Source organism: Solanum dulcamara, chromosome 11 (assembly GCF_947179165.1).
Source record: "Solanum dulcamara chromosome 11, daSolDulc1.2, whole genome shotgun sequence".
NCBI classification, from domain to species: domain Eukaryota; kingdom Viridiplantae; phylum Streptophyta; class Magnoliopsida; order Solanales; family Solanaceae; genus Solanum; species Solanum dulcamara.
Window position 1 is genome coordinate 44,215,220 of NC_077247.1, and position 26,602 is coordinate 44,241,821.

Here is a 26,602-nt window from a genome sequence, read left to right on the forward strand (position 1 = left end):
TTTTTTGGTCCTTTTATAAAATACCAAATGTAATAATATATAATACATATAAATCAAAGAAACATATTCATTTACATATACAAGAAGAGATAACTTCTATTTAAGTTAGAAATAAGGAAGTACATATATCGAGTGTATTTTGTTACCGAATTCAAAGCCTCGTTACTACTGTAATATTTTTTTAAGAAAGGATTAAACAAATTCCATAATGTTAAAAGTTAATTACATCATATTTCTACTCTTTTTAAAATTACAAAAATTCCTTAAATTTGGTACATCCCAAAACGTTCTGAAGTGATGTATCCGACTGATACATCACGTACAGTGATATATCCGATGTCCTAATACATCACTAAAAGTGATGTATCCAACCCATACATCGAATAAAGTGATGTATCCGATCGATACATCACATAAAGTGATGTATCCGACCGATACATCACATAAAGTGATGCATCCAATGTCTCGATAAAAGTGATGTATTCGACGATACATCACATAGAGTGATGTATCCGAGAATAGGAGAGAGTGGGGAATTTTTATATTTTTTTAAATAGTAATTTTTTTTAAAAAATATGGTAAAATAAATTATGTATTTAGGTAATTTTTTATTTTTTTAAAACATGCTATCTCAGATAAATAGAGTTTATATTTGTTCGTTTATCATCCTCCGTGCAATTGGTTCGACAAAAAGGCCCGTATCTAGGTGGTTAGACAGCCCAACTTACTCGGGCCCAAAGAAAGTTGGGCGACTGAGGGTATGTGCTATAGTATTTAAGAGATTGTATCTTCATCTCGTTAGGGTTTAACACACACCTCTCGCCGGCAGCCGACACTCCCGGCAGCTAATCTATCGGAAAACCGCCAAAATGGTTTGTTTTTTCTGTCTGTCAATTCATCCTGTCAATGTTGTTTAGCTTATTGTTTGTTGCCTGATAGATCAGTTGTGTTTTAGTCTTCATCGATTTTGTTCTAGGTCTGGAAAGTACTGGCAAAACGTTTGCTAACTGTGGATTTAAGGATACAATACAATTAAGTTTAAGAAACAATCAAAACAAATGTTTTATTAAACGACACAATACAATAGGTAACAACCATCCAAGGAAGCTTAAGCTTTGGACAATGAAATTTGTGTAGTATAGTTCAAGTTGTTTGTTCTATATATTGAAAAATTGTTCTTTACCTATGTGAAAGCATGTGCTGCTAGTGTAGTTTGATATGGATAGATTTTACTATAAATCTGTGGTTTAGCTCCCCTTTTATTTTGCTAAATTTACTTTGTTCTTTCAATTTTCATGCATATAAGTGGTAAGATTTTCGCATTTAGGCTTTGGATGCATCATCCTAATGTGAATTTTGTCACTTCTTCTTTATGATAGGCAAGAGGGTTGAAGAAACATTTGAAGAGGCTCAATGCGCCTAAGCATTGGATGCTTGATAAGCTTGGAGGTGCTTTTGTAAGTGACATGTCTTTTTCTCTAGTATTTTTTTTGAATAATACTAGTTAGTTTTCTGTTTCTTGACCTTACTGTTCTCTTTGTTTCTCTACTGCAGGCTCCCAAGCCTTCTTCTGGTCCACATAAATCAAGGGAATGTTTGCCATTGGTTATTATCCTCAGGAACAGGTTGAAATATGCTTTGACTTACCGTGAGGTCATTTCTATCTTGATGCAACGACAAGTTATGGTTGATGGGAAAGTTAGGACAGATAAGACTTACCCTGCTGGTTTCATGGGTGAGAACACCCCCATTTTTATTTTATTTTTCATTTCAGAACCTTTAGATTTATATTCTTCTGTATTTCTGTACTGCTAGAGTTTGTTCAGTTCTCTGTGCAAATAATAATTGTATAATACTGATTTCACACTTCCAAAGACAATTATTGGCCATTCTGTCTACAAATTTCTCCATTAAAAATTGTTGTCTCTTGTCTCTTTTTTTCCCTTGTTGCTATGTTTGTATAATTCCTTGACAAATTTGTAATGCTGATATGTTCTTCATATAGATGTTGTTTCAATTCCAAAGACAAATGAGAGCTTCCGACTTCTTTATGACACTAAGGGTCGCTTCCGTCTGCACTCACTCAGAGATGAGGAAGCCAAGGTTTGATTTTCATGTTTTTGAAATTTTGGGTTGACGGATCTGAGTAGGTAATTGTAAATGTTTAGCGCATCTGAACCTGTTTCCTGCTTTTTTGATTTCCTTTGGATGCTGTGATGTTAAGAGTAGTTACATTGTTTTCTGCTCTTTGCAGTTCAAACTATGTAAGGTTCGATCACTACAGTTTGGGCAGAAGGGAATCCCATATCTCAACACTTATGATGGAAGAACAATCCGCTATCCTGATCCCCTCATCAAGGCCAATGACACCATCAAGCTGGACTTAGAATCCAATAAGATTGTTGACTTCATCAAATTTGATGTTGGAAATGTGGTCATGGTGACTGGTGGTAGAAACAGGGGACGTGTTGGAATTCTTAAGAACAGGGAGAAGCACAAGGGTAGCTTTGAGACAGTTCACATTCAGGATTCTATGGGGCATGAGTTTGCTACCCGCTTGGGAAATGTGTTCACTCTTGGAAAAGGTACTAAGCCATGGGTGTCTCTACCTAAGGGTAAAGGTATCAAATTATCTATCATTGAAGAGGCTCGCAAGAGGCTGGCTGCTCAATCAGCAACAGCTGCTTAAAAAGACTAGGTTGAACTTAAGATGAGTTAAACAGGTTGGGCCATGTTTCTCTTTGTTTAGAGATACCAATCTTATTTTGTGTGTTTGCATTTTAACATCTGTGTACTCGGTACTGTTTTACATACCCTTTTTTGTCGGGAAAGAAGGTTGACTGAGTTAAGATTAATCATTTGCTTTTATGTGGTAGTATTTTTTTGGGCGCAGTTTTTAAGGCCCTTGCTCATGTGAGTATTTTGTTTCTCTCTCTGTAGCGTTTGATTGGCCACACAACGCATTCAATCATTCAACTTGCTAGCTTTCACCACATCACGAGCATGTATAGTGACTGCTTTAAATCATACTTCTGTCACTTAGCTGCACATAGTAAATGTTGCGCGACCTCTTCCTCTGTTCTCTGAGCATTTTCCTCAACAGACCCCTCGGTCACTCACATTTTGATCAGCTTTTTCCTCCCAATCGCGTAGTCCTCGGGGAAAAAACCGTGATAAAGGGAACAATACTTGGTACTATATATTTGGCCCTTTCTTCATTCTCTGTTCTCTATTTCACCAGCGTAGCTACGAAGTCTACTTTAAAATTTCTTTAGAACAATATCAAAATGATGCAGCTTACATGCCTAGGCCAGATACTTAAGACATGTTTTTGTGTTTTTTTTGTATATATAAAATGAATTTACTAGTATCCTAATTACTACCTTGGCTAGTCTTCACTATATATATATATATATATATATATATATAGATGACTAGATAACAATAAGGTAGTATGAGGCCAAATACAATGTATTCATATCACTGCATATTGACACATATTTTGTGAGACACTTGTATCATCACAAAAAAAAAATTCCAACTACACCCAAAATTATGAAATACACTTGTATTCAAGCTTGAAATAAGAGATATGTATATTAAGTGTATAATCTACCAAATTCAAACTCTCATTATATACATCAGTTTTTTAGGGAAACTTACGTTGATATGCTTATTAAAAAAATATTTACCATTTATAACAATAATATTTTTCATTGGACACTTACAATACATGTAATCATTTATAATAGAGTTTTAATACATATTACCGAGAATAATTTATAAAACACATATAATACAAGTTTTATTCATGGATAATACATTTATCACACATTTTAATATATTTATAATACATTATGTCAATTTCTTACCAAACAAACATAATGTATTCTAAAACACTTATAATGCATTTATATTGCATGCATAATTCATTTTTAATACATAACAAATTTATTATGCCATATATTGCTATAAATAATAATAAATAAAAAGTATTGCTACAATCAATAATTATTTATTGAAAAACACTTACCCAGGTAATTTTTTCTTTTTTTAAGGCATCGCTATTTCAGATCAATATAGAGGCTACATTAATTGGGCCGCATAAACAACGAACTTACTCAGCCCGTGCAATTTGTTCAATAAAAAGGCCCAAATTCTAGGTGATTAGACTGCCCAACTTACTTAGGCCCAAAACAAATTGGGCGCATGAGGGTAATGTGCTATAGTATTTAACAGATTGTATCTTCATCTCGTTAGGGTTTAAGACACGCACCTCTCGCCGGTAGCCGTCACTCCCGGCAGCTAATCAAATCAGAAACCGCCAAAAATGGTATGTTTTTTTCTCTTTGTTAATTCATCTCGTCAATGTTGTTTAGCTTATTGTTTTTGCCTGATAGATCAGTTGTGTTTTAGTCTTCATCGATTTTGTTCTAGGTCTAGAAAGTACTGTGTCAGTTTTACATTTGCTAATTGTTTACTATGTGCGTAATGCATCAAAGATTACATTCTTGGTTGCTCCTTATGATTTATGCGCTCAAATGTATGGTGTTGATCCAAGGCGGTGCTGATTATTTGTAGGGCTCGTGTGCGGAAATAATTACGGTCACCATTAGATATTAGTGGGTCAGTTACTCCGGAAAACATGTTTGGTCATAAACTTTCAGAATTCAACTTGAAGTCTTATTAGTGAAGTTTTATCCACTTTTTTCACTTCAAATTGCTCATTAAAAGTCAAAAACAACTCCAATTATTAATGGCCAAACGCAACTTCAATTTTCAAAATCATTTGTTTACTTTGAAAACAAAAACTACTAAATGTCCGCTATTGTGGATTTAAAGATACAATACAATAAAGTTTAAGAAACAATCAAAAACAAACATTGATTTAAACTATACAATACAATATTTAAAAACCATCCAAACAAGCTTAAGATTTTGACAATGAAGTTTGTGTAGTGTAGTTCAAGTTGTTTGTTCACCTATCTTGTGTTGTTTGACATGGATAGATCATTATATAAATCTGCGGTATAGCTCCCCTTTTATTTTGCTAAATTTACTTTGTTCTTTCAACTTTCCTGCATTTAAGTGTTAAGATTTTTGCATTTAGGCTATGCAAACATCACACTAAAGTGAATTGCGTCACTTATTCTTTATGTATAGGCAAGAGGGTTGAAGAAACATTTGAAGAGGCTCAATGCGCCGAAGCATTGGATGCTTGATAAGCTTGGAGGTGCTTTTGTAAGTGACGTGTCTTATTCTCAAGTCTTTTTTTGAATTATAGTAGTCAATTTCCTGCTTCTTGACCTTACTGTTCTCTTTGTTCTCTACTGCAGGCTCCCAAGCCTTCTTCTGGTCCACATAAATCAAGGGAATGTTTGCCATTGGTTATTATCCTCAGGAACAGGTTGAAATATGCTTTGACTTACCGTGAGGTCATTTCTATCTTGATGCAACGACAAGTTATGGTTGATGGTAAAGTTAGGACAGATAAGACTTACCCCGCTGGTTTCATGGGTAAGAACACCTCGATTAGATAGTTTTTTCATTTTAAAACCATTAGATTTATATTCTCCTTATTTCTGTACTGCCTAGGTTTTGTTCAGTTCGTTACGAAAGTAATAATACTGATTCATCTATATACACATGCTTTCACAGTTCCAAAGACAATTGTCGATTACTCTGTCTATAATATTTTTCATTAAAAATCATTTTGGCTCGTGTCTCTTTTTTTTTTCTTTTTTTCTTGTTGCTATGTTTGTTGAATCCCTTGACAAATTGGTAATGCTGATAATTTTTTCATATAGATGTTGTTTCTATTCCAAAGACAAATGAGAGCTTCCGACTTCTTTATGACACTAAGGGTCGCTTCCGTCTGCACTCACTCAGAGATGAGGAAGCCAAGGTTTGATTTTCATGTTTTTGTGTTGACGGTTCTGAGTAGATAATTGTAAACATTCAGCATCTCAGAAGTCTGAACCCCTTTTTGTTTTTTTTGGATGCTGTGCTGTTAGAGTAGTGACATTATTTTCTGCTCTTTTCAGTTCAAACTTTGTAAGGTTCGATCAGTTCAGTTTGGACAGAAGGGGATCCCATATCTCAACACTTATGATGGAAGAACAATCCGTTACCCTGATCCCCTCATCAAGGCCAATGACACCATCAAGCTTGACTTAGATTCCAATAAGATTGTTGACTTCATCAAATTTGATGTTGGAAATGTGGTCATGGTGACTGGTGGTAGAAACAGGGGACGTGTTGGAATTCTCAAGAACAGGGAAAAGCACAAGGGTAGCTTTGAGACAGTTCACATTCAGGATTCCCTTGGGCATGAGTTTGCTACCCGCTTGGGAAATGTGTTCACTCTTGGTAAAGGTACTAAGCCATGGGTGTCTCTACCTAAGGGTAAAGGTATCAAGTTATCTATCATTGAAGAGGCTCGCAAGAGGCTGGCTGGTCAATCAGCTACAGCTGCTTAAAACGGCTAGGTTGAACCATGTTTCTCTTTGTTTAGAGATACCAATCTTATTTTGTGTGTTGAATTTTAACAATTTTGTACTAGATTTTGTTTTACCTTTACCTTGTTTTGTCGGGAAAAGAGGTTGACTGAGTTCAGATCATTCATATGCTTTTTGTGTGATAGTATTTTGTTGCGCATAGAGTTTAATGGGCTTGGCCATGATATTATTCTCTTTTTTGCTGGATTAATTTCACTTTATTGCAAAATTAGTTTTTGGGTATAAAATTTCCAAATCCAACCTGTAGTTGTATTCCATTTGTGGTTAAGTGCTCTGAATCTGTTTTTTAACTCCATTTTCATAACATTCCAATAAAGTTCTCTCATTTCTCCTGTGAAAATACAACATAAATTTTTAATAAAATGAAAAATATTTGGAATCTAAAACCAAATGCCTACTTTTTTACTTTTTTTTTTTGGTGGTTTATAAGGTATTTAAGTTAAAACGAGAAGTTCAGTGATAAATTATTTAGGATATCACTTAAAATGGGTTTGAGAGAGTTCAAGTATTAAGGACACTCAATTTTGACTCGGAAGGAATACATAATCCATCTCAAAGGTTTTTTTATTAAACAGGGCAAGAGTAAATGGGAATGCGATTACAAGCTAAGTGATTGCATTTTCTCCAACATGGTGAAATTTAGGTAGCAACCGAGCTACTAAGATTTCTTGTCTGAAAGTTATCATATGTCTTAGAAGGGAAAATACTGTCAGAATGTAACATAAAAATTAAAATCGTTGGTCTTCTGATGACAATTATTTAAGGCAACAGATCACCTAAAAAATCACGAGAAGTTCATTTACTCGTAGATATAGTGATTGTATTTCTTCTACTCTGAGTGGCCAAACCCATTTTATATAAATGTGTTTTATTGGATACAAAGTTTAAAGAAATAATCTTTGAAAATCCCAACAGAATAGTAGATTGTTGCCTGCATAGCAAAATAGATGCTATAAAACAAAATTTATATGCCAGTATCCATTTGAATACTTTAGTTAACGGGAGAAGTGTTGAGTTTTTTCTTGACAATTTGGCCATTGACTTCTGAAATGATTGAAACTTCCTTGACATGGCTGATTTTCCACTTATCAGTGTTCTGCAATTTATGAGCGAAGGCGAGTGACATGCCCATAAGGGTGAGATCATCAAGGCTAGCAAGGTGATTGAAGCCATCTGGTAAGCTTGTTAGCCTTGGACAATTAGCTATCAGAAGAAACTGAATTTCTGGCATTGAACCCTTCTCAATAGGCGTCCAACTAGTCCAATTTTCCATGCCAAGAATCCTCAATAGTTTGAGCTTAGGAAATCCTAGGGGAGGGATGTTAACGATATTGTTTACGTAAGCTGAAGATGCTAATGTCAGAATAGCTAGGCTTGGAAGCTTTCCAAGAATAGGAAATGGATCTTCTGTTAAGAAGTTCTTGAAAAGGTACAATGAGTGAAGGCAACTAAGAGAAGCGAACCATCCAGGCAATTTTTTCATATGAATTTGGAGTTTGAGTTTCTCCAAGTGCTTGGTGGACTTTGTGAGAGATTCCATTTGTATGTTTTGTTCAAATGGACTCTCACTTAACACTGTTAAGGACCTCAACTTGCTCATCCTTTCTAATGATTGGCAAAAATCAACGCTGTTGGCTTGTGTCATTTTCCCTATGTAGAGTTTCCTCAAGCTTGTTAAACTTCTAAGTTGTTTCACCAAGTGTTCATCTGATTCAATTCCAGATAGTGTTTGCAGCTTCACAAAGTGTTTTCCCCCACTAGCCATCTTCACAAATCCATTTTCCCTGTCACAGAAATTCGATAGGAGAAGATGTCCTAGGTGTTGCAGCTCATTGATTCCAGCAGGCAAATGTTTAACTTCTGTATTTCTCACATCTAATGTCTGGAGATTTCTCAAGTTCTTCACTGATTTTGGAAGATCTTTTATCAAAGTCCCTCTTAAGTCTAAATACCGGAGATGAATCAAATTACCAATCTCATTTGGTAGTTTCTCTAGAGGAGCATATTGTAAATCTAGAACTCTTACCAATTTGAGCTGCCTTAGCAGTTTCTGTAGAGCAGAAAATGACAATTCATTTACTCTAAAAATGAGAAGGGACCTCAGATTTAACTTACTGATGTCTGAGGGGATACCATCTGCATCTTCATAGATTGCAAGTCTCCTTTGTCTCTCTTGAATGGTCTTGTCGACTTCTTCCAAGACGGATCCAAATTTCTCTTCCTGTAGCATGTGATTGGCCACATCACGCATTAGATCATGCAACTTGCACGCTTTCACCACATCTCGAGCATGTATAGTGACTGCTTGAATCATACTCCTCTCAGTAAGCTGCACAAAGTAATGGTTAGCGACCTCTTCCTCTGTTCTCTGAGCAGTTCCCTCAACAAACCCCTCGGCTACCCACATTCGGATCAGCCTTTTCCTCCCAATCTCATAGTTCTCAGGGAACAAACCGAGATAAAGGAAACAATACTTAAGGTAAAAGGGAAGGTGATTATAGCTGAACAACAAGGCCTTGTTTAGACGTTCAATGTCTCGGTGATGGTTGAATTCCCAATCTAAGGTATCGAGAACGGATTGCCACACACGACTATTTCTTCCCTTACATGACAATAAGCCTCCGATGGCTACAATTGCAAGAGGCAAACCTCCACATTTTCTCACTATGGCCTCCGCGAATTCCTTCAAGTCATCAGGACAAGTCCCCTGAGATGATCGAAACGCCTTCTTGCAAAAGATTCTCCAAGCTAATTCATATGGGAGGGGTTGGAGATCATAGATTTGGAAATTATCCTCAAGAGGGGATGCTAAACCGCGAATTCTTGTTGTAATTATGATTCGCCCTTTTCTTCGCGGAAATGCATGTTTAAGCTCTTCCCATAGGTTATCATCCCATATATCATCAAGAACTAGCAAGTACTTCTTGTCTTGCAAGTAGTGATTAGTCCTCTCCAGTAACCATCCCTCATCCATGGCACCCATGACATCCAGAGCTGGCTCACCTCTACTAGCTATGAATCCAAAGAGGATGTTTTTCAAGACATCCTTTAAATTACAAGATTGTGACACGAAAACCCAAGAATGGCAATCAAACGACGCTTTTGACTTCTTGAAAACTTCTTTCACAAGAGTAGTTTTACCCAAACCCCCCATACCAAACACTGAAATCGCGAGGAAATTCTTCACGTTTCCTTCTAATACGAGCTTCATTAGCTGTTCGACATCATGTTCAATTCCCACAATATCGTCTTCTCGAACAAAAGGGGATGCTGCACCAGGACCTCTAGAGGACATTCCACCAGTGCCTCTATAGCTACTAGCTACTAATGCATCTTCACACATCATTAATCCATTGACAACATATCTATCTTTTCTTTCTTTGACTTCAATGACTTGTTTCTTGATTTTTCTGATGTGAGAGCCAATTTGATACCTTATTTTCAAGTACTTAAAGAAGTATACGCTATTCCAATGAGTAGTAGCCATTTGAATAAGAAATTCATCAATAACATCTTCAGCATTAAAAGCCAAGATTCTTACTTCTTTTACCCAACCAGCCACAGTTTCATCTCTCTGTTGCCTCTTGTCAGCATCTCTTAGAAAAGCTACCATGGCTTGAAACTCTTTCTTGATCCACTCAATTTCATCTTGCACCCCTGATAGAACATTTCCTTCTTGTATTAACTGATAGCCTAGCCTTCTCAGAAAGTATATGATTGCAACTTCAGCCATGTCTCTAGACTTGCTTTCACCTTTGAGATCAGATTGATCCAAGTCAACTTCTCTATTTTCAATGTTGCTTTGAGGTATTTTGGTTCCTGTTGTCCTTTTGGACAAATACAATAATTAGAAGTATGGCATCTGTCAGTGCGAGCTCTTTTTCTTTTCTTTTCTTGTGTCGGTGTAGAGATGGGGGGTGGGGGTGAGTAGTTGACTAGTTGACATGATAAAGGCCAGTAGGGAAACAGCAGAGAAATACCCTTTTTGCTTAATAAGATATTGTTTTATATGACAACGTATCCAGTTTACAAAAAATGTGACACTACACGATTACACTTAAATCTAGAGAGAGCCAAGTACGAATATCTGTAAAAAGAAGTTCGAATTTGAACTTCAAAAGATGCTTGTAAAAGCTTACCACATTCAATGTAGAATTATTATATTGGACAGAGCTAGGTATGTTACTCTCTTGTTACTCTTTGAAATTGCTTTCCCTTCTTTATGAAACAAGCAATTTCCCCATGAAATTAACTGTTAAATACTCAATTAAACGCGAACATAGAACTTTTATTTTTTTGGAATTCACTATCCGGAAGGTAGTTTAAAAGCTACTAACTACACCCGTGAAACGTAAGTACCAAAAATACTCCATTGTTCAACTTGAAACAAATACAAGACACTGGAGTTAATATTAAATATTTGATAATATCTGCTTCTAATTTCTGGTTAATATACCAACAGTAGCTCCAAAGTTGTGGATATTCTGTCTGCTGGATACAAGCTACTACACTGCTCACTAGCATTCTCCATTTTTCATTTGCTTTACAGGATAATCCAAATACACTCAAAAAAACATACCCAAACCTTTCTATAAAAACATCTACTCTTTTGGGGTGAAGATCTTCAGCAGATGCTGCTTTTACTGTCACAGCGGCATCAACAACAACTGTTTTGCAGTTAGTTCGCTTTGTTGCCAGATCTTATCAATCATCCAATATATGTTCATCGACTTCATCATAGGGAAAGATGCTGCTGCTGGAATCAACAGATCTTCGTTGATGGGGACGAAAATAATTTGCTTACCCTGCAAGGTAGAAACAAATTCTCTATCATTGATAAAACAACTTGGACCATCTTGCAAAAAAGTAACAACTAAAAATCTGCAACTTAACTCTAAATCAACTCCTCATGATCCTGACTGGCACACAAGGGCTAAAAGAAAAAAATTGCTTAAATTACACTGAATTTCACTTCTCCAATATCACACTGAAACAGGATATATAGCTCTTCTAGAATAGCCCAACAGAAAGGAAAGGAAAGCTTGAGTCCAGAAAGAAATCAAGAACAGAGGAACAATAAAATGATGAGTATAATGTCTCTTGATGGAGATAGGGGAACAATAAAGAATCAAAAGATGCTTGATAAGGAACCCTGGGTATTCCCTTTACCAGAAAAAACCAAACAAATGAGATGGATAATGAATGATACAAGGACAATACTACACAGAAAACTAGATGCAAGGTAGCTATTCAGCATGGTACTATTTTCTAGCTGGTCTCCTAGCACTATTTTATAATCTCAGAAATCTGTCTGGGGCCAACCCTTAGGACCAACCATAACCTTCGAAACTCGTGAGAATGGGTCTGTTCCTCAACCCTTTTCCACTTAAGAACCAGGTTAGTTCGCAGGGCTCGAACCTGTGGCCTGTCACAAATCCCTCAACCTTGAGCAAGCTGGTCTCTTAGCATTATTGAGCAAGTAAAGCAAATCCGTCTATTCCTCAGCCAAAATTTTCTGCTAAAGGCATCTGGATCACAGAGAATTACCTTATAGATCACATTATAAAATTTGGAATGCTGGATTACTGCTAGAATGTTCAAGCTCCTGAATAAATTTGCGCCTGAAATCAAAGGCTGACGGTTTCTTGCATACTCATGATGTATATATGATCATAGTTCGCTCAGGTAGTCTAGAATTTGATGCATCAACATGGAAAAAAATTGGCTTACAAACTTATTTTCGTTAATTCAGATGGCGTGAATGGCCAATAATCAGGTCAAATCATAAGATTGTCTGAAAGTACAGAGTTCAAGAGGTGTTCTTGTTGCAAAGTCGCATTACAAGTTATGGGATTTTACAATGATTTTTTTTTTGCGCGATGCCTCATCAAAGGTTATTTGAATGTATATACAGTACGTGCAAAGAACACACATGCATTTCACATAAAGAAGTTTACATCAAAATCATCCCTGTTTCCACTTTCCATACGAATGAGCTCACCTTGATAGCCTGGGGCATCCACCAGCCTCACTCATCCTCATCAAAGTCCATAAGAAAGTCTGTTAAATTTTCAGAATCGTCTACAGCTTCCTCCAGAGACATGCCTTTCTTTTTGGGTTTACCCTGCAAGGTCGTGAAGTGCATGCTGTTGTGAAGCTCCAAATATAAATTACATTAAGAAGAAGACAATCGGGTTGAACTTCCATCACAATTTTTTTATTTATTTCTTCATGAATTTCAAAGAGAACAAAAAAGGAGGGGGGATGGATAAAGAAGTGAGAAAGATAAAAAGAACAGCTTGCTGCTCTATGGCAGTTCGTCAGTTTGAACGGCATTAGGGATTGAAACATATTCTGAAGCACCTTGTAGACCACAATACGAACCTCCTTTGGTCATAATTTTGCCATTGGATTGATTGTAAAGATACAAATGGCTATTGACTCGTGATCTAGACAAGACAAGTTGACCAAGCAAGTTAATCAATAGTTAGACACTTTTTTCTTAACATATTAGTGAGGAAACGACCGTGCCCTGAAACAAAGATGTGAGCTTAAAAGAAACCTGCTTGTTTTGTGTTTCTAAACTGTTTTTTCAGATTCAAGATAATCACTCAAAAGAAATGAAGGCACCATCAACGGTCAAGCAATTTTAGAAGCGGAACATGAATAAATCTTTGAGTCTTGAGACGAGTAGTGAATTTGTAGATCAGTGAATTTGTCCTCTAGACTCTAGTTGGCAAATATAAAAGTTATCTATCCCTTTCTTACTGTGGAATAAGAAACCTGCTTGTTTTGTGTTTTTGAACTATTCTTTTAGACTCAAAATAATCACTCAAAAGAAATAAAGGCACCATCAATGGCCAAGCAATTTTAGAACTGGAATCTGAATAAAATCCTGAGTGTGGAAAACCCACCTTCTGAAGTTTTTATTAGTCTAGATCCCAACAGTGAGTTTGCATATCAGTGAATTTGTACTCAAGACTCTAGTTGGTAAATATAAAAGTTATCTACCTCTTTCTTACTGTGAATAGTACTTACACAAAGTATATCCATATAATTAAAAAATTAGTGGGAGAAGGGATTTCGGAGAGTGCAGCTGTCTTGCTTCGACTTTCCTATATCAAAATGCAAATCACAACATAATGTACATTCTTATCATCTTTTAATTTTTTTTAAGGAGCAGCTCCTTCTCCTTTCTTAACATCTCTCATTCTCAGTATGAAAATCAACATAAATTTGAGAGTATTTGCATGCACATATTATTTGTTTTGATAAGTTATTTGTATGCACATTAAACATCCATAATGTGCAGATGGAAAGCAAATTCTTCATAACCATTTTATTTGTGCATATTGATACAGATCACAAGAAATATGTCAGTTCGATTTATTTCAAATGTTTCTCACAGAATGAGTATATGGAGAATTTTGTCAAAGATAAAATGTGTCTAAGTTCACTTGATGCCAATGGTTCATCAAAGTAAAACCATTCCCTTAGCAGCCTAGAAAATGAATTCTTGATGAACATTAAGAATGAAAAAATAGAAGATAGTGAACTCGTACATCCTTCTCATTGAGAAATGCCCTGCAAGTAACTTAGATGATCTGCAAACACAGAGATTCTATAATCTCTCATTTTTAATAAGTACAGTGCCTTTATGAAGCTGTCGTGTATTTGTTATCTCCTATCTGTTCAGAATCCACAACCTTTTATTGCCTAGAATAATCCATTTGAATTATGCAGACATAATGCCCCGCCCTGGGTGTCGGTTTATTTCTATGTCTAGCATATGGTATTGGCCTTTAGAAAAGTGCACATATATTGATTATTGGATGCCAATTATGTTTGAAAATGATTCAATAATGTGAATTGAGTATGGAAGACATATTAAGGAGTATGTTAAGAGTGAAAGGAGATGAATTGAAGTGACTCTGGAACAAGAGAAGTTGGAAATTTGTGTCTATGCTAATAAGTGAAACATGGCCTAACTTAAAAAATATACAACTTTTGATACGGAAAGAATTTGATTAGAGTTCTGGAGGAGAATGTGGGCAGGTTCTATTTTGGCATTACCAATACAAGCAATTGCTCCATATTTCCCCTCAATTTTCTTACCATTCAATACAGCAAGCATCATTTTCTTTTGTTCTAGAGGGAGGTGGGTCTGAAGGAGTGGTTCATTCTATTGTATAAAATTTGTATTCCATTATCTCTAAGCACACAGGGAAATTTCCTTAGGGGAATGATTTGCTACAAAATAGGAAAGTCAAATGGGTGGGTTGGGTTGACTTTGAGAATGTTAAAATGGGTTGAGTTAATAAATAGACAGGTCATTGACCCGCTTAAATGTTATTTGGACTGAAACGGATTGGGCTGAAATGAGCTAAAAATCGGGTTATAGCCCAACATGCTCAATGGTTTCTAAGTTTTAAATTCAAAATTTGTTTTCTTATAATTTGTTTGAGTACTTAATAAAACTTTTTTCCTTATCTAATGACTTTAAAAAACATATATAGAAGATGTCTTTTTAAAAATATTTACACAATATTTCTCATGGGTCAATTTGAGCTGCATATCAACCCAGTTTTAAAATGGGCTGAACTAAGCAGGTCAAAATGAGCCCAGTTAATAAAATAAGCAGGTCATTAACCCACCAAACATAAATGGGTTGAGCGGGTCAATGATTATTTGGGCTGATTTTGCCACCCCTACTACAAACCATGTATCAAAGGACATAGAGCACGAAAAAACGACAGTTTTTTGGTAAGTCCAGACATGAAGGAAAACTAGATTGTTAAGCAAATATATAGCATAGCAGTATATAACAAAATCAACCACCCTTTCAGTGGTGTCAACAAATTGATCCATAGGATCAGAAATGAAACCAAATAAATCGATGATCCATAGAAAGGAAGTCACCTTTGATTTGCTAAGCTCGGGATTACTTTTCAAAACACTCCAGTTGCGTGTAATTTTCTCATCCTCCTCTTCACCTTCAGCCTCACTTCCTTCTTCATCCTGAACCACCAAGAGAAGTTACTTAACATAAACTAATGATTAACATACAAGGCCAACGGAGAAAATTAGAAAATTTAGAAAAGTTCAGGATGAAGCAAAACAAAGTTCATAAAACATCAAAATTAAAACAAAGTAAGAATAAGAATGATCTCACATCATTTTCACCAATGTCAACAGCTCTTGCCATAGCTTCATCAATTTCTGCCACCTGTTGCAGAGAAGAAAGTACTTTTACTGCATAGATTCAAAGAAAAGGAGACTGGGACTACTAATAGCAAGCAATCTGATTGTTGATGATTGTAAAATTATTTGATACATATGAAAAGAGTGAAGAATGAAGTAGACGACAGTATGCTAGAGTTAAATATTTTCGATTTTATGTGCAAGCTAACAACAACAACAACCCAGTGAAATCCCACATCGTGGGGTCTGGGGAGGGTAAAGTGTACGCAGACCTGACTCCTACCAATGTAGGACGGCTGTTTCCGAAAGACCCTCGGCTCAATAGAAGCATAGGAAAAAAGGTCAGACAAGAATATTAAAAGTAGGAAAGTAGATAACGGAAGAGTTCCAAACAATAGTATAATCAAAGCACCAAAAAAACAGTAGATATCGTTAAATAATAACATAAATAACATAAGATAACATAACATACATAACATAAATAACATAAATCAGAGTACAAGAAATCATAGTGCGTTAATACGCCTACGGATAAGGGGGAATAATGCCACTATGTACTAGCCTTCTATCCTGATGTGTGTCCTCCACACCCTCCTATCTAAGGTCATGTCCTCGGTAAGTCGTAAATGCGCCATGTCCTGTCTGATCACCTCTCCCCCAATATTTCTTCGGCCTACCCCTACCTCTTCTGAAACCATTCATGGCCAGCCTCTCACATCTCCGCACTGGTGCCTCTGGGACTCTCCTCTTCACATGCCCAAACCATCTCAGTCGCGTTTCACGCATCTTGTCTTCCACCGGGGCCACTCCTACCTTGTCTCGAATAGCCTCATTTCTAATTCTGTCGCTCCTGGTATGCCCACACATCCATCTCAACATTCTCATCTCGGCAACTTTCATCTTTTGCACGTGGGAGACCTTAACTGGCCAACACTCCGCCCCATATAACATAGCTGGTCTAACCACCACTTTGTAGAACTTGCCCTTAAATTGTGGTGGCACCTTCTTGTCACATAACACACCGGAGGCGAGCCTCCATTTTATGTGCAAGCTAACTGCAACATATTTATGTGTGGGATCTAGAGTAGTTTTGCTTGTAGACCCTAAAAAGTAAATTCTTTCGAGAGGTATAGGTGTACTATAAGATATCACACCAAGAAGGTGCAATAAAAAATATTTACAGGCAACCCAGAGAGTGTATCCCTATCTATTCTTAAAGAGAATCTATGAATTCTATCACTGCTTTAACATCATTTACATCTATCATTTCTTTCTCTCCTTAAAAAGTAAATTCTAGAAACCATCAATAGATAAACAACTCAATTGAAGCTTTTTACTGTATACCAATTCATTTGCAGCAATGCAATAAAACAACATATGCAAATGCAAGGAATAATACCTTTAACATAAAACTCAGAGAATGAAAAAAAGTATTGTAAATGCCCTACGAAAAGTTATTACCTCAATATCTTCCGTCTTCTCTTTGGCCAGAATTTTCTCTAGCTCCTCTCTTGATATTACTTTGCCATGCTGATAACAAAATATTCCGACAGAACCCGGAATATAAATCAGTAAATGATAGGTTAATAAAACATAAATCACTAAAACAGGTATATCAACTCTACACACAGCTAATAACAACTATACTTGTAGCTTTTTGTTTATTTGAGTTATCATGACAGCTAAAGAAGTATGCTCCAACTTATGTACCATACAGACAGTTATCATCTCCCATCAGCAAACCTAAACTAGAATTCTTTTGATTAGATTCATCACATTAATAGAGCTCAGTAAAGTCGAATCTTCATAAAGTGGAACTATCAGCAACATTTGGCTCGAAAAAACTGACACTTCCATCTCAATTTTCTTTGACTTACCTTCACAATCATCGATCATAATCTACTAGACCTTTTGCCTAAATTTAGAATTTTCCTGAGCTCCAAAAGTAAAAATAACACATTTAGAAGAGATGTTATTCATATACCACATTAGCTATACACATCTAGTGTTTGCTCATAAAAAAATGACAAATTGCATATCCCTTAAGTCTCAATTAATCAACTAAGCCTTGATACCAACTTAGTTGGAATCAGCTCAATGAATCCACTATATGTCCCCGAGGGGATGGCTAAGCAGTTGACGTATAGAAATAACAACTTCGAGATTCTAACTACAACATTCAGTGTGAGCCCATCTTCCCTAAACTTGATGGTTGTAGCAGGCTGCTCGTGAATTAGTTGATATGCGCACAAACTGGCCCGAAAACCGTCATCATTTATAAATTCATTTGCATTTATTCCATTATATATGGATCCATTGTCTCATCTTTTAACGCAAGTTTAAGGATTCTCTAATACCAGCCAATGTCTCATTCTTAGCTCTAAAGGATTTATAAATCTCTCATTAGAATAAACATCGGATCTCATGTAAGTGGCACAACAACGAATCCCAACATCAACAAGTAAGTATCACCTACATAGATCCTTTGCTTCCATTGTATCCATGCTAAATCCGCGTTGATTCTAATTGGTTTAGGATATGCATCAAGTTTACTGGAAACATTAGTCAATATCTATCCAGCTATTTGAGAGATTTGAGCTTCAGTATCTTTACAAAGTAAATAATGCAACATCTCATATGGAGGCAAAGAGCATGAACAGAATTTAGCACAAGTATTTCCATTTCCATTTGCTTTAACATGAAATCCATCACTAATTCTATAGCTTTTGATAATAAACACGGCATGTGACAGCACTCAGCAATTAATATGAAGTGCATATGGGAAAAGGAAGGTCAGAAATAATGTCAATAAAGTTAACCAGGCAGGAACACCGTATAGGGTACTGAATAGCAAGTTGCTTAACCAAACCTCTTTCAGATAGGCCAACATATTTGGTGTTGGTTCATGGAAGTCTGGACCCCTGAAATCAATCACTTCATCTGGGTCCTGAATGTAATTAATGGTTGGGTAAACTGGATCTCCACCCCAAACTGAACAAAAAGAAAAGGAAATAGCCAATTGTTGATTTTCAGTCAACAATGGAAAAAGAAAACCCAAACAAATCAGAACAAAATACTTATAATTCCAATCATTCTGATCAGACAGGATAAAGAGAGAGGTACTTCTTGTACCTCAACCATTTCAGGCTATGTTCGAATTTTTTGTTCAAAAATATAATTTGAAAACACTTTTAATGGTAATTTCCTGAAATAATCAAGCAGAATATCCCTATAACTACCCAAAAATAAATCAGTCACCCAACTTCTAATCATCTTCACTTCTAAACCAGCTGCATACACGGATACTTGCAAGTCACAAGAAAAAGCAGGAAAAGTTAGAAAGTATAGTTCAGCCAGAATGAAGGGAGATACTTTGTTTTATTTGATCCTCCCGCATTCTCATGGCCAACGGATCACGAGGAATACGCATATCAGTTCCCATCATTATGCGGTATTCACGATCTGTTTGATGGCAGAACATTTCGATGAGTTGAGTGTTCTCATCTTCACCAGTCTCTTCAAAATGCTTTTGAATGGCATCTCGAGAAGTATCTCTCTTCCAAGCTTTGACCCACTCTGAGTAGTATGCAATAGGACCAATCTTTTCCATTTTTTCTTTTTCAGCCTGCAGCCTGCATTGCCCACTTATTAGTTATTAGTTCCAAATAGAAAGAGTATTCTGGTTCATCTTGAACTTACAAACTAGATTGCCAAGTCATTTAGCAACTCAAAGATCTGTCAATTAGGGAACACAAGGGACAAGTTTCAGAAAATATAAAATCAAAATGGGTCTCCAAAGCAATGACCTAATGGTTAAGGCATGGGAGTAACAACATGGAGATCCCAAGTTCAAATCCTAACCACACACTTGGTGTGATCCCATCCGTTCTAACCTTAGTGGACAAGATTACTTAGGCAACATGTGCATTTAGGCTGGATAGGTAGGGCAGCAGTAGTTGAGATGCGTGCAAGGTGCCCCCACACCACTAAAGGTAAAAATAAACAAAAACAAAATGGAAGTCAAGACTTGACTTTCCATCAAAAATCAGCTTCAGAGAGCTTGCAGAACCAATAGCTTTTGAAAGCACTAGATAAAGGCAAAAAGTAAGAGAAAGGACATGGAGTTGATCATCAATCTAACTAAGGTTTGACAATTGATTTACATTAATGCTATTTATAATATACATAACCAATATGATAAAAGAGAAGGAACAATGACTTGTTGCTTGACTCTTTGTAATAACAATAATAAGCTTCCCAAGATAAATTAATACAACAGTGTAAAAGCACATAATAAGACATTAAGGCAATGGAATTTGCTTATTTAGTACTTTCACTCAATTTGCCTGTCCTTTCTTTGCAAGTTTCCTTGTAGCCTATAGTTTATGATATGCATTCATGACAGGCGACAGGTTTATGAATAAGTTTAATACCAAACAAGTGAGGTCCATGCTTTAACATTTCAGTACAAGGGAAAAAGGAAGAGACTATAACTTGTAGAATAGAACATGTGATGCAACATTATCAAAAAAAAAAGTTTCTGATTCTACCTTTCCTCCTTATATAAATGTCTCCTTGCTCTATAGAGTGCAGTCTCTGTCAATGTAGGATGCTCACCATAGAGCTTTACTTGTCCTGTCTCTGCCATAGCTTTAAGAAACACCTATTCCACGTAAAAGAAGAATAATAATCTCTAAGTCAGAATGTTACTGATGATATTAAATTAAAATTGCTCGAGAACCATGGGAGGTTGAAAGTGGTTAGCAATCTATTATTTATATTCACCGCGTCTCTACTGAAGATATCATTTCATCCACTTTAGATTTGTATTTGTCTATTTTACAATGTGTCATCGAGCAAGCAACTAGCATGAGCAGCATTGACATCCAATCATGATTTAGCACAATTAAATTACATTGATTACACACTTAAACAATTAATGCTTCTTAGTAGTATTTATTTTTGGTACTGACCGTTTCAACATCAGGGCGCCGCCTCTGCCACCTAGACCATTGCTCTTTTTCAGGCTTTCTCCAATTCCACCATAGTTCTTCACTAGTAAGTGGCTTCTCTATTTCCTTCTTTGCCTTTGGATCAATAAATGGGTGTGGCCGTCCATGTCTTTTATCCAGCTCATAGCCTGTTAGCTCCTCTTCAGCTTGTTCAGGCTGATAAATGACATACTCTGAGGAAAGATCCTTTGGCTCTTCTGGTACATTATCTGGAGTCTCCAGAGGATCATCAGAAATTACATTGATGTCTGAAGGCTGGGAAGTGGAAGCAGCTGCCTTGTACTTCTTTCTTCTACTTCCAGGAGTTTTTCCATAAGATGGAGTTCCAGTTGAAATACCATCTGGTTCAGGAGCCCTAGCGGCCCGAACTCGACTAGCTGTGCCTTCTGGCCAGTACTCCTGCCCAGGAATACTAGCGCGAGCTCCAGATGCTGGTTCAAGTTGCCCAGAAGTAGAGTCCATATAACTGTGATAAGGGTAACGCTCGACGGACACCTGCTCAAAGGAGCCCTGATTCTTTTCCTTATTCTCACACTTTATACAAGGAGCTAAAGGAGCCTTTTGAAATGGACTACTGGAGACAAATTTGAGCTGCCATATTGAAACAGGAATAGTACCTGTAAACAAGGTCTGGGTGATTCCCAGCACAATGCATTCTCCTATTAATGAAGTCTTTTTAAAATGATGAGAAACCTTGCTACAATATAGAGAACCTTCCTTTGAGCATGCATGTCGAACATATTGCCAGACTGTACTTTATAATGTTAACAAGAGATGCTTAAACATAAGATAAGACAGGAATGGCAAATTCGTGAATGAATTCCGCCAAAAATTTAAACCTGCTGTGGTCCCAATTACTATATGAATTTCACTGTCACAGAGAGCAATATGTGCTAGTGTGCAATGCAGATGCAGATGCATATATAGTTCAGCAATGAAGAAGTAAACATAGACAGGTAAACTAGGTGCGTATGTGGAGGGATAAGAAAGAGAATGATCTGTCAGGTGAGCAGCCAGATTAATTGAAAAATGGAAATTTGAGACATAGTACTGCATATCAAAAACAGACATAATCGCTATCATGAAACTACAAATAACTCCTAAAATCTAACCAAACTCTCTTTACCGTTGGAAGTAAAACATTTCCTTCCAACAACTTGCCCTGATGGTTAGCTCTTAACATTCAGGAATAGGTTAACCATATTGTCAGGCATATAATACCACTGCACATTAGGATCGATACATCAAACCCCTGGGAATATCCCTGTATCTATTGAATATAAGTGAATATATAAACCATTTTAATCTCTTCTAGACCTTAGTGCAAATCTTTCACCCAATCTCAAGGGGACGGTTTCACATCAAAGCTGTCTTTATCCTAATAGCTCACCCTTGAAATTCAGCATCCAAACCACTCCCCAAACCTGACCATTCATTCCTCTTAAAGATGCAAAAGTCACATATAAACCCAAAAACAACAATTTTGAACTCGTAGAGATGAACAATTTTGTAAACTGCTCCATTTACCTATCATCTAGCACATAACGAAGATGTCTTCGAGTTTGAATACCTAAAGACAAATGTAAAAAAAATAAAATAATATATAACCTTCCGATATGGGCAACAAATGCCAGGCACAAATCCATCTGTAGAGGCTACAATTCTCAGTCCTCTATCTGCAAATAACAACAAAAAAAACAATTTTACAAAGCAAAGAAGGAATCAAAAATTCAAAAATCAAAGGTCCACCGAGTAAAAGTGTACCTTGATACAAGGAAGTAGACAATACAGAAGCCATTGCTGAAATTGGCGACTCAAAAATGCTATAAATTAACTCTTATCCTTTGTCCTTTGCTTGGGTTTAAGAGGGGCTTTAGCCTTTAGGATAACGTGGCTCTTCTACAATTCACCACCGTGCGAACCGAACCGCGGATAATTTACTTAATTTCCTTTAAAATGTTTAGATTAAGCTTTTCACCCTTCCTTTCTTTTAATTTTTAGAAGTTTAAAATTAAATAAAATTTTATTTATTAAAATATCTGTATTAAAATTATTTTATAGGAAGTCCTAATTATATTTGGTATGAATGGAATGTGTTTTTTGATGTACTTCTTTTGAGCATATCAAATAATATAATATCTATCAAGTAGCTAATAATAGTAATAATAATTTGTTGACAAAATCAAAACTATCGTGTCCGTAATAGACTTTGTTCTTTAATTATCTTTAGAATTTTTTAGGTTTTCTTTATTAGAATTTTTAATTATTTTGATGGAGATAATCAAAAGTGTCGTGTATAGAGAATTTAGTTTTATTTAATTAGATTTGTTATAAAATAAACTAACTTAGCAAAATAAGGAGGAGAGAGTAAGAGAAAATAGAAAGGAGCAGATGAGAAAGAGAGATCAGAATTCGTATCTATTTTTCATTGCCAAAGTATGGCATTTTATAGCCAAAAAAAGAAGAGAAAACTAGTGGGAAATGACATCCACTTATTATATTATATCATAATACTCCCCTTGGATGTCCATATAAACAAAAATCTGGTGAAAGAACAAACATATATATATAGTCATTTTCAATATCTATAGATGTTGTGCCTCGTTAAAACCTTACTAGTAAAAACCCAGTGGGAAAAAGCCTAGTGAAGGAAAAAAAATACACACATCTGGTAATACGCCTTAAGTGCTGCCTCATTAAAAACCTTACCAGGAAAACCCAATGGGATAAAAACTTGGTTAAGGAAAAAAGAGTACAACGCGTATTTTACTCCCTCTGATAAAAACTTCATTTGATATTTTGGAGACGACATATTCCAACCTTATATCTTAGCTTCTCAAAAGTTGATGTTGGTAATGCCTTTGTGAATAAATCTGCAAGATTATCACTTGAACGAACCTATTGTACATTAATATCACCATTCTTTTGGAGATCATGTGTGAAGAATAACTGTGAGTACTTTGACATCATTTTTCAGGCGACATTGTCTCCTTTTATGAAGCCATCTTTCAATTGAGCTATGCACGCGACATTGTCTTCGAATATAATTGTGGGTACTTTGACATCATTTTTCAGGCCACATCTTTCTTTGATGAATTGTATCATCGATCTCAACCCCACACATTCTCTACTTGCTTCATGAATTGCTATTATTTCAGCATGATTTGAAGAAATAACAACAATAAACTGCTTTGTAGATCGCCATGATATAGCAGTTCCTCTGTGTGTAAATAGATAGCCTATTTGCGATCGAGCTTTATGTGGGTCTGATAAATAACCTACATCTGCATAATCAATAAGGTCTACACAACCTTTGTTAGTGTAAAATAAACTCATATCAATAGTATCCTTTAGGTATTGCAAAATATGCTTGATACCGTTCCAATGCTTTCACGTTGGGGATGAACTATACCTTGCCAGCAAATTAACAGAAAATGTTATATCAGGTCTGATTGCGTTAGCAAAATACATAAGTGCACCAATAGAACTGAGATATGGTACTTCAGAACCAAGAAGTTCTTCATTCTCTTCTGGAGGTCAAAATTGATCTTTATCCACTTCAAGTGAACAAACAACCATTGGAGTACTTAATGGATGTGCTTTATCCATGTAAAATTATTTTAAGATTTTCTCAGTGTAGGCAGATTGGTGGACAAAGACCCTGTCTGCTAAATATTTAATTTGCAGACCTAGACAAGGTTTTGTCTTTAGAAGGTCTTTCATCTCAAATTCTTTCTTTAGATATTCACTACCTTTTGGACCTCTTCAGGGGTTCCAATGAGATTTATGTCATCAACATAAACGGCGAGTATAACAAACTTTGATTCTATTTTCTTAATAAAAACACATGAACAAATGACATCATTTATATAACCTTCATTTATCAAGTACTCACTAAGGCGATTATACCACATACGTCCTAATTGTTTCAGACCATATAATGATCTTTGCAGTTTCATTGAGTATATCTCCCGAGACTTAGTACATGCTTCAGGCAATTTTAATCCTTCTGGATTTTCATGTAAATTTCATTATCAAGTGAACCATAAAGGTAAGCTGTAACTACATCTATTAAATATATTTCAAGATTTTTATGTGCAGCTAAACTGATGAGATATCAAAAAGTTATTCCATCCATAACAGGTGAATATATTTCTTCATAGTTGACCCCGGGTTTTTGAGAGAATTCTTGTGCAACAAGGCATGCCTTCTATCTTACAATTTCATTTCTCTCATTTTGTTTTCGCACAAAAAACCATTTATAGCCAACTGGTTTTACACCTTCAGGGGTTTGGATTACATGTCCAAAAATCTCACATTTAGCAAGTGAGTCTAATTCTGATTGAATTGCCTTTTGCCATTCTGACCAATCACATCTACGTCGATTTTTTTTTGACGGATTTAGGCTCAAGACTTTCACTATCCTGAATGAGGTTAATTGCAACATTATATGCAAAAATATTATCCACCGTAATTTTTGATCGATCTAACTTTATCTCATCACTGGTAGAACTTATTAAAAGTTCTTCATTCACTTGAGTCTCGGGTTCACTGATTTCTTCAGGAATATCAGGATTACTCAAATTTTGTCCTTTTTCAGGAGGCTCTTTTGTAGTATCATTTTTGTTATTCCTCACACTTCTCTGTTTAGGATTTTTATCCTTTGAACCCAATGGTCTACCACACTTAAAGCGTGTTTGAAATTTAGAAGCTACGATACTAGTAGATGGTCATTTTGGGACATTAATTCGGATAGACACATTCACTGCAGGGATATGTGACTTAGTTATAGTTGCAAATCAGTAAATGCATCTGGCATGATCTTCTGGACCTTCTGCTCACATGTGAGGGTACGTCGATCAAAATGAAATAGTGCTGAAATTTTTCACGCAATTTCTCTTTCGGGTTTTTTCTCTCTCTCCCTAATTGTGGAAAAGTTGTTTCATTAAATTGACAATCTGCAAATCGAGCAGTAAATAACTCTCCTGTCAATGGTTCAATGTAGCAAATTATGGAGGGTGAGTCAAACCCAACATATATGCCCAACCTTCGTTGAGGGCCCATCGTTGTACGTTGTAGTGGTGTTACAGACACGTATACCTCACAACCAAAAATTCGAAGATGGGCTATATTTGGCTCATGACCAAATATTAATTATGACAAAGAGTATTTATTATAATTTATCGGTCTGAGACGTACAAGTGCTGCTGCAGTAAGATAGCATGACCCCAAACATTAATCGATAATTTTTTTTCATTAGGAGATGTCTTGCTATCAATTTTAGGGGCTTAATAAATGACTCTGCAAGGCCATTTTGAATATGAACATAAGCAACAGGATGCTCAATTTTTATTCCAATTGATAAGTAATAATTATCAAAAGCGCGGGATGTAAATTTTCTAGCATTATCAAGACGAATAACCTTAATTGGATAATCTGAGAATTTCGCCCTTAATCTTATTATTCGTGCTAACAATTTCGCAAACACTAGGTTGCGAGATGATAAGAGGCACACATGAGACTATCTTGATGATGCATCTATTAGGATGATAAAATATCTAAACGGTGGATGAATAGATCCACATATATCTTCATGTATACGCTCTAAAAAGCCAGGAGATTCATTTTCAACCTTCAGGGTTGTTGGTCTAACAATTAATTTGTCTTGATAACAAGTAGCACATGAAAATTCATCAGTCGTAAGAATCTTCAGGTTCTTTAACGGATGTCCAGTTGAATTTTCAAGAATTCGTCTCATCATTATTGATCAAGGATTACCTATTCGATCATACATAGCATAAATGTATTTAGATCACTAAACTTCTGGTTTACAATCAAATGTGCTTCAATTGCACTAATTTTTGCATAATA

General features: G+C 35.9%; 4 protein-coding genes across 4 annotated transcripts; 2 read left to right on the forward strand and 2 right to left on the reverse strand.

Moving 5' to 3' along the window:
* Window positions 1-769: 769 nt before the first annotated feature.
* Window positions 770-2,855, forward strand: LOC129874402 (40S ribosomal protein S4-like). Its single transcript, XM_055949688.1, has 5 exons — window positions 770-872; window positions 1,380-1,457; window positions 1,555-1,735; window positions 2,006-2,103; window positions 2,255-2,855. The coding sequence occupies exons 1-5, from the start codon at window positions 870-872 to the stop codon at window positions 2,687-2,689; spliced, it is 795 nt and encodes a 264-aa protein (XP_055805663.1). The 5' UTR covers window positions 770-869; the 3' UTR covers window positions 2,690-2,855.
* A 1,372-nt stretch (window positions 2,856-4,227) lies between these two features.
* LOC129874404 (40S ribosomal protein S4-like) lies at window positions 4,228-6,645 on the forward strand. The gene is made up of 5 exons (XM_055949689.1): window positions 4,228-4,333; window positions 5,164-5,241; window positions 5,337-5,517; window positions 5,808-5,905; window positions 6,045-6,645. Exons 1-5 carry the CDS (start codon window positions 4,331-4,333, stop codon window positions 6,477-6,479), a joined length of 795 nt encoding a protein of 264 aa, XP_055805664.1. The 5' UTR covers window positions 4,228-4,330; the 3' UTR covers window positions 6,480-6,645.
* A 708-nt stretch (window positions 6,646-7,353) lies between these two features.
* LOC129874673 (disease resistance protein RPM1-like) lies at window positions 7,354-10,430 on the reverse strand. The gene has a single exon (XM_055949995.1). It carries the CDS (start codon window positions 10,249-10,251, stop codon window positions 7,510-7,512), a length of 2,742 nt encoding a protein of 913 aa, XP_055805970.1. The 5' UTR covers window positions 10,252-10,430; the 3' UTR covers window positions 7,354-7,509.
* Window positions 10,431-10,911: 481 nt separating this feature from the next.
* Window positions 10,912-22,607, reverse strand: LOC129872277 (protein PLASTID TRANSCRIPTIONALLY ACTIVE 12, chloroplastic). Its single transcript, XM_055947201.1, has 11 exons — window positions 22,496-22,607; window positions 22,340-22,407; window positions 20,693-21,361; window positions 20,270-20,382; window positions 19,092-19,351; window positions 18,589-18,710; window positions 17,181-17,249; window positions 15,691-15,744; window positions 15,438-15,536; window positions 12,520-12,642; window positions 10,912-11,323 (listed from the first exon to the last, which is right to left on the reverse strand). The coding sequence occupies exons 1-10, from the start codon at window positions 22,527-22,529 to the stop codon at window positions 12,547-12,549; spliced, it is 1,584 nt and encodes a 527-aa protein (XP_055803176.1). The 5' UTR covers window positions 22,530-22,607; the 3' UTR covers window positions 10,912-11,323; window positions 12,520-12,546.
* Window positions 22,608-26,602: the final 3,995 nt, after the last annotated feature.

Coding starts and splice junctions, on each gene's coding strand:
- LOC129872277 (XM_055947201.1), bottom strand. CDS start 22,529: ATGGCTTCTGTATTGTCTACTTCCTTGTATCAAG. Junction 22,408..22,495: donor GTCTACTTCCTTGTATCAAG/GTACACTTTTAC, acceptor TGTTATTTGCAG/ATAGAGGACTGAGAATTGTA. Junction 20,383..20,692: donor GGCGCCCTGATGTTGAAACG/GTCAGTACCAAA, acceptor TACGTGGAATAG/GTGTTTCTTAAAGCTATGGC.
- LOC129874402 (XM_055949688.1), top strand. Junction 1,736..2,005: donor TTACCCTGCTGGTTTCATGG/GTGAGAACACCC, acceptor TTCTTCATATAG/ATGTTGTTTCAATTCCAAAG. Junction 2,104..2,254: donor TCAGAGATGAGGAAGCCAAG/GTTTGATTTTCA, acceptor TGCTCTTTGCAG/TTCAAACTATGTAAGGTTCG.
- LOC129874673 (XM_055949995.1), bottom strand. CDS start 10,251: ATGGCTGAAGTTGCAATCATATACTTTCTGAGAAGGCTAGGCTATCAG.
- LOC129874404 (XM_055949689.1), top strand. Junction 5,518..5,807: donor TTACCCCGCTGGTTTCATGG/GTAAGAACACCT, acceptor TTTTTCATATAG/ATGTTGTTTCTATTCCAAAG. Junction 5,906..6,044: donor TCAGAGATGAGGAAGCCAAG/GTTTGATTTTCA, acceptor TGCTCTTTTCAG/TTCAAACTTTGTAAGGTTCG.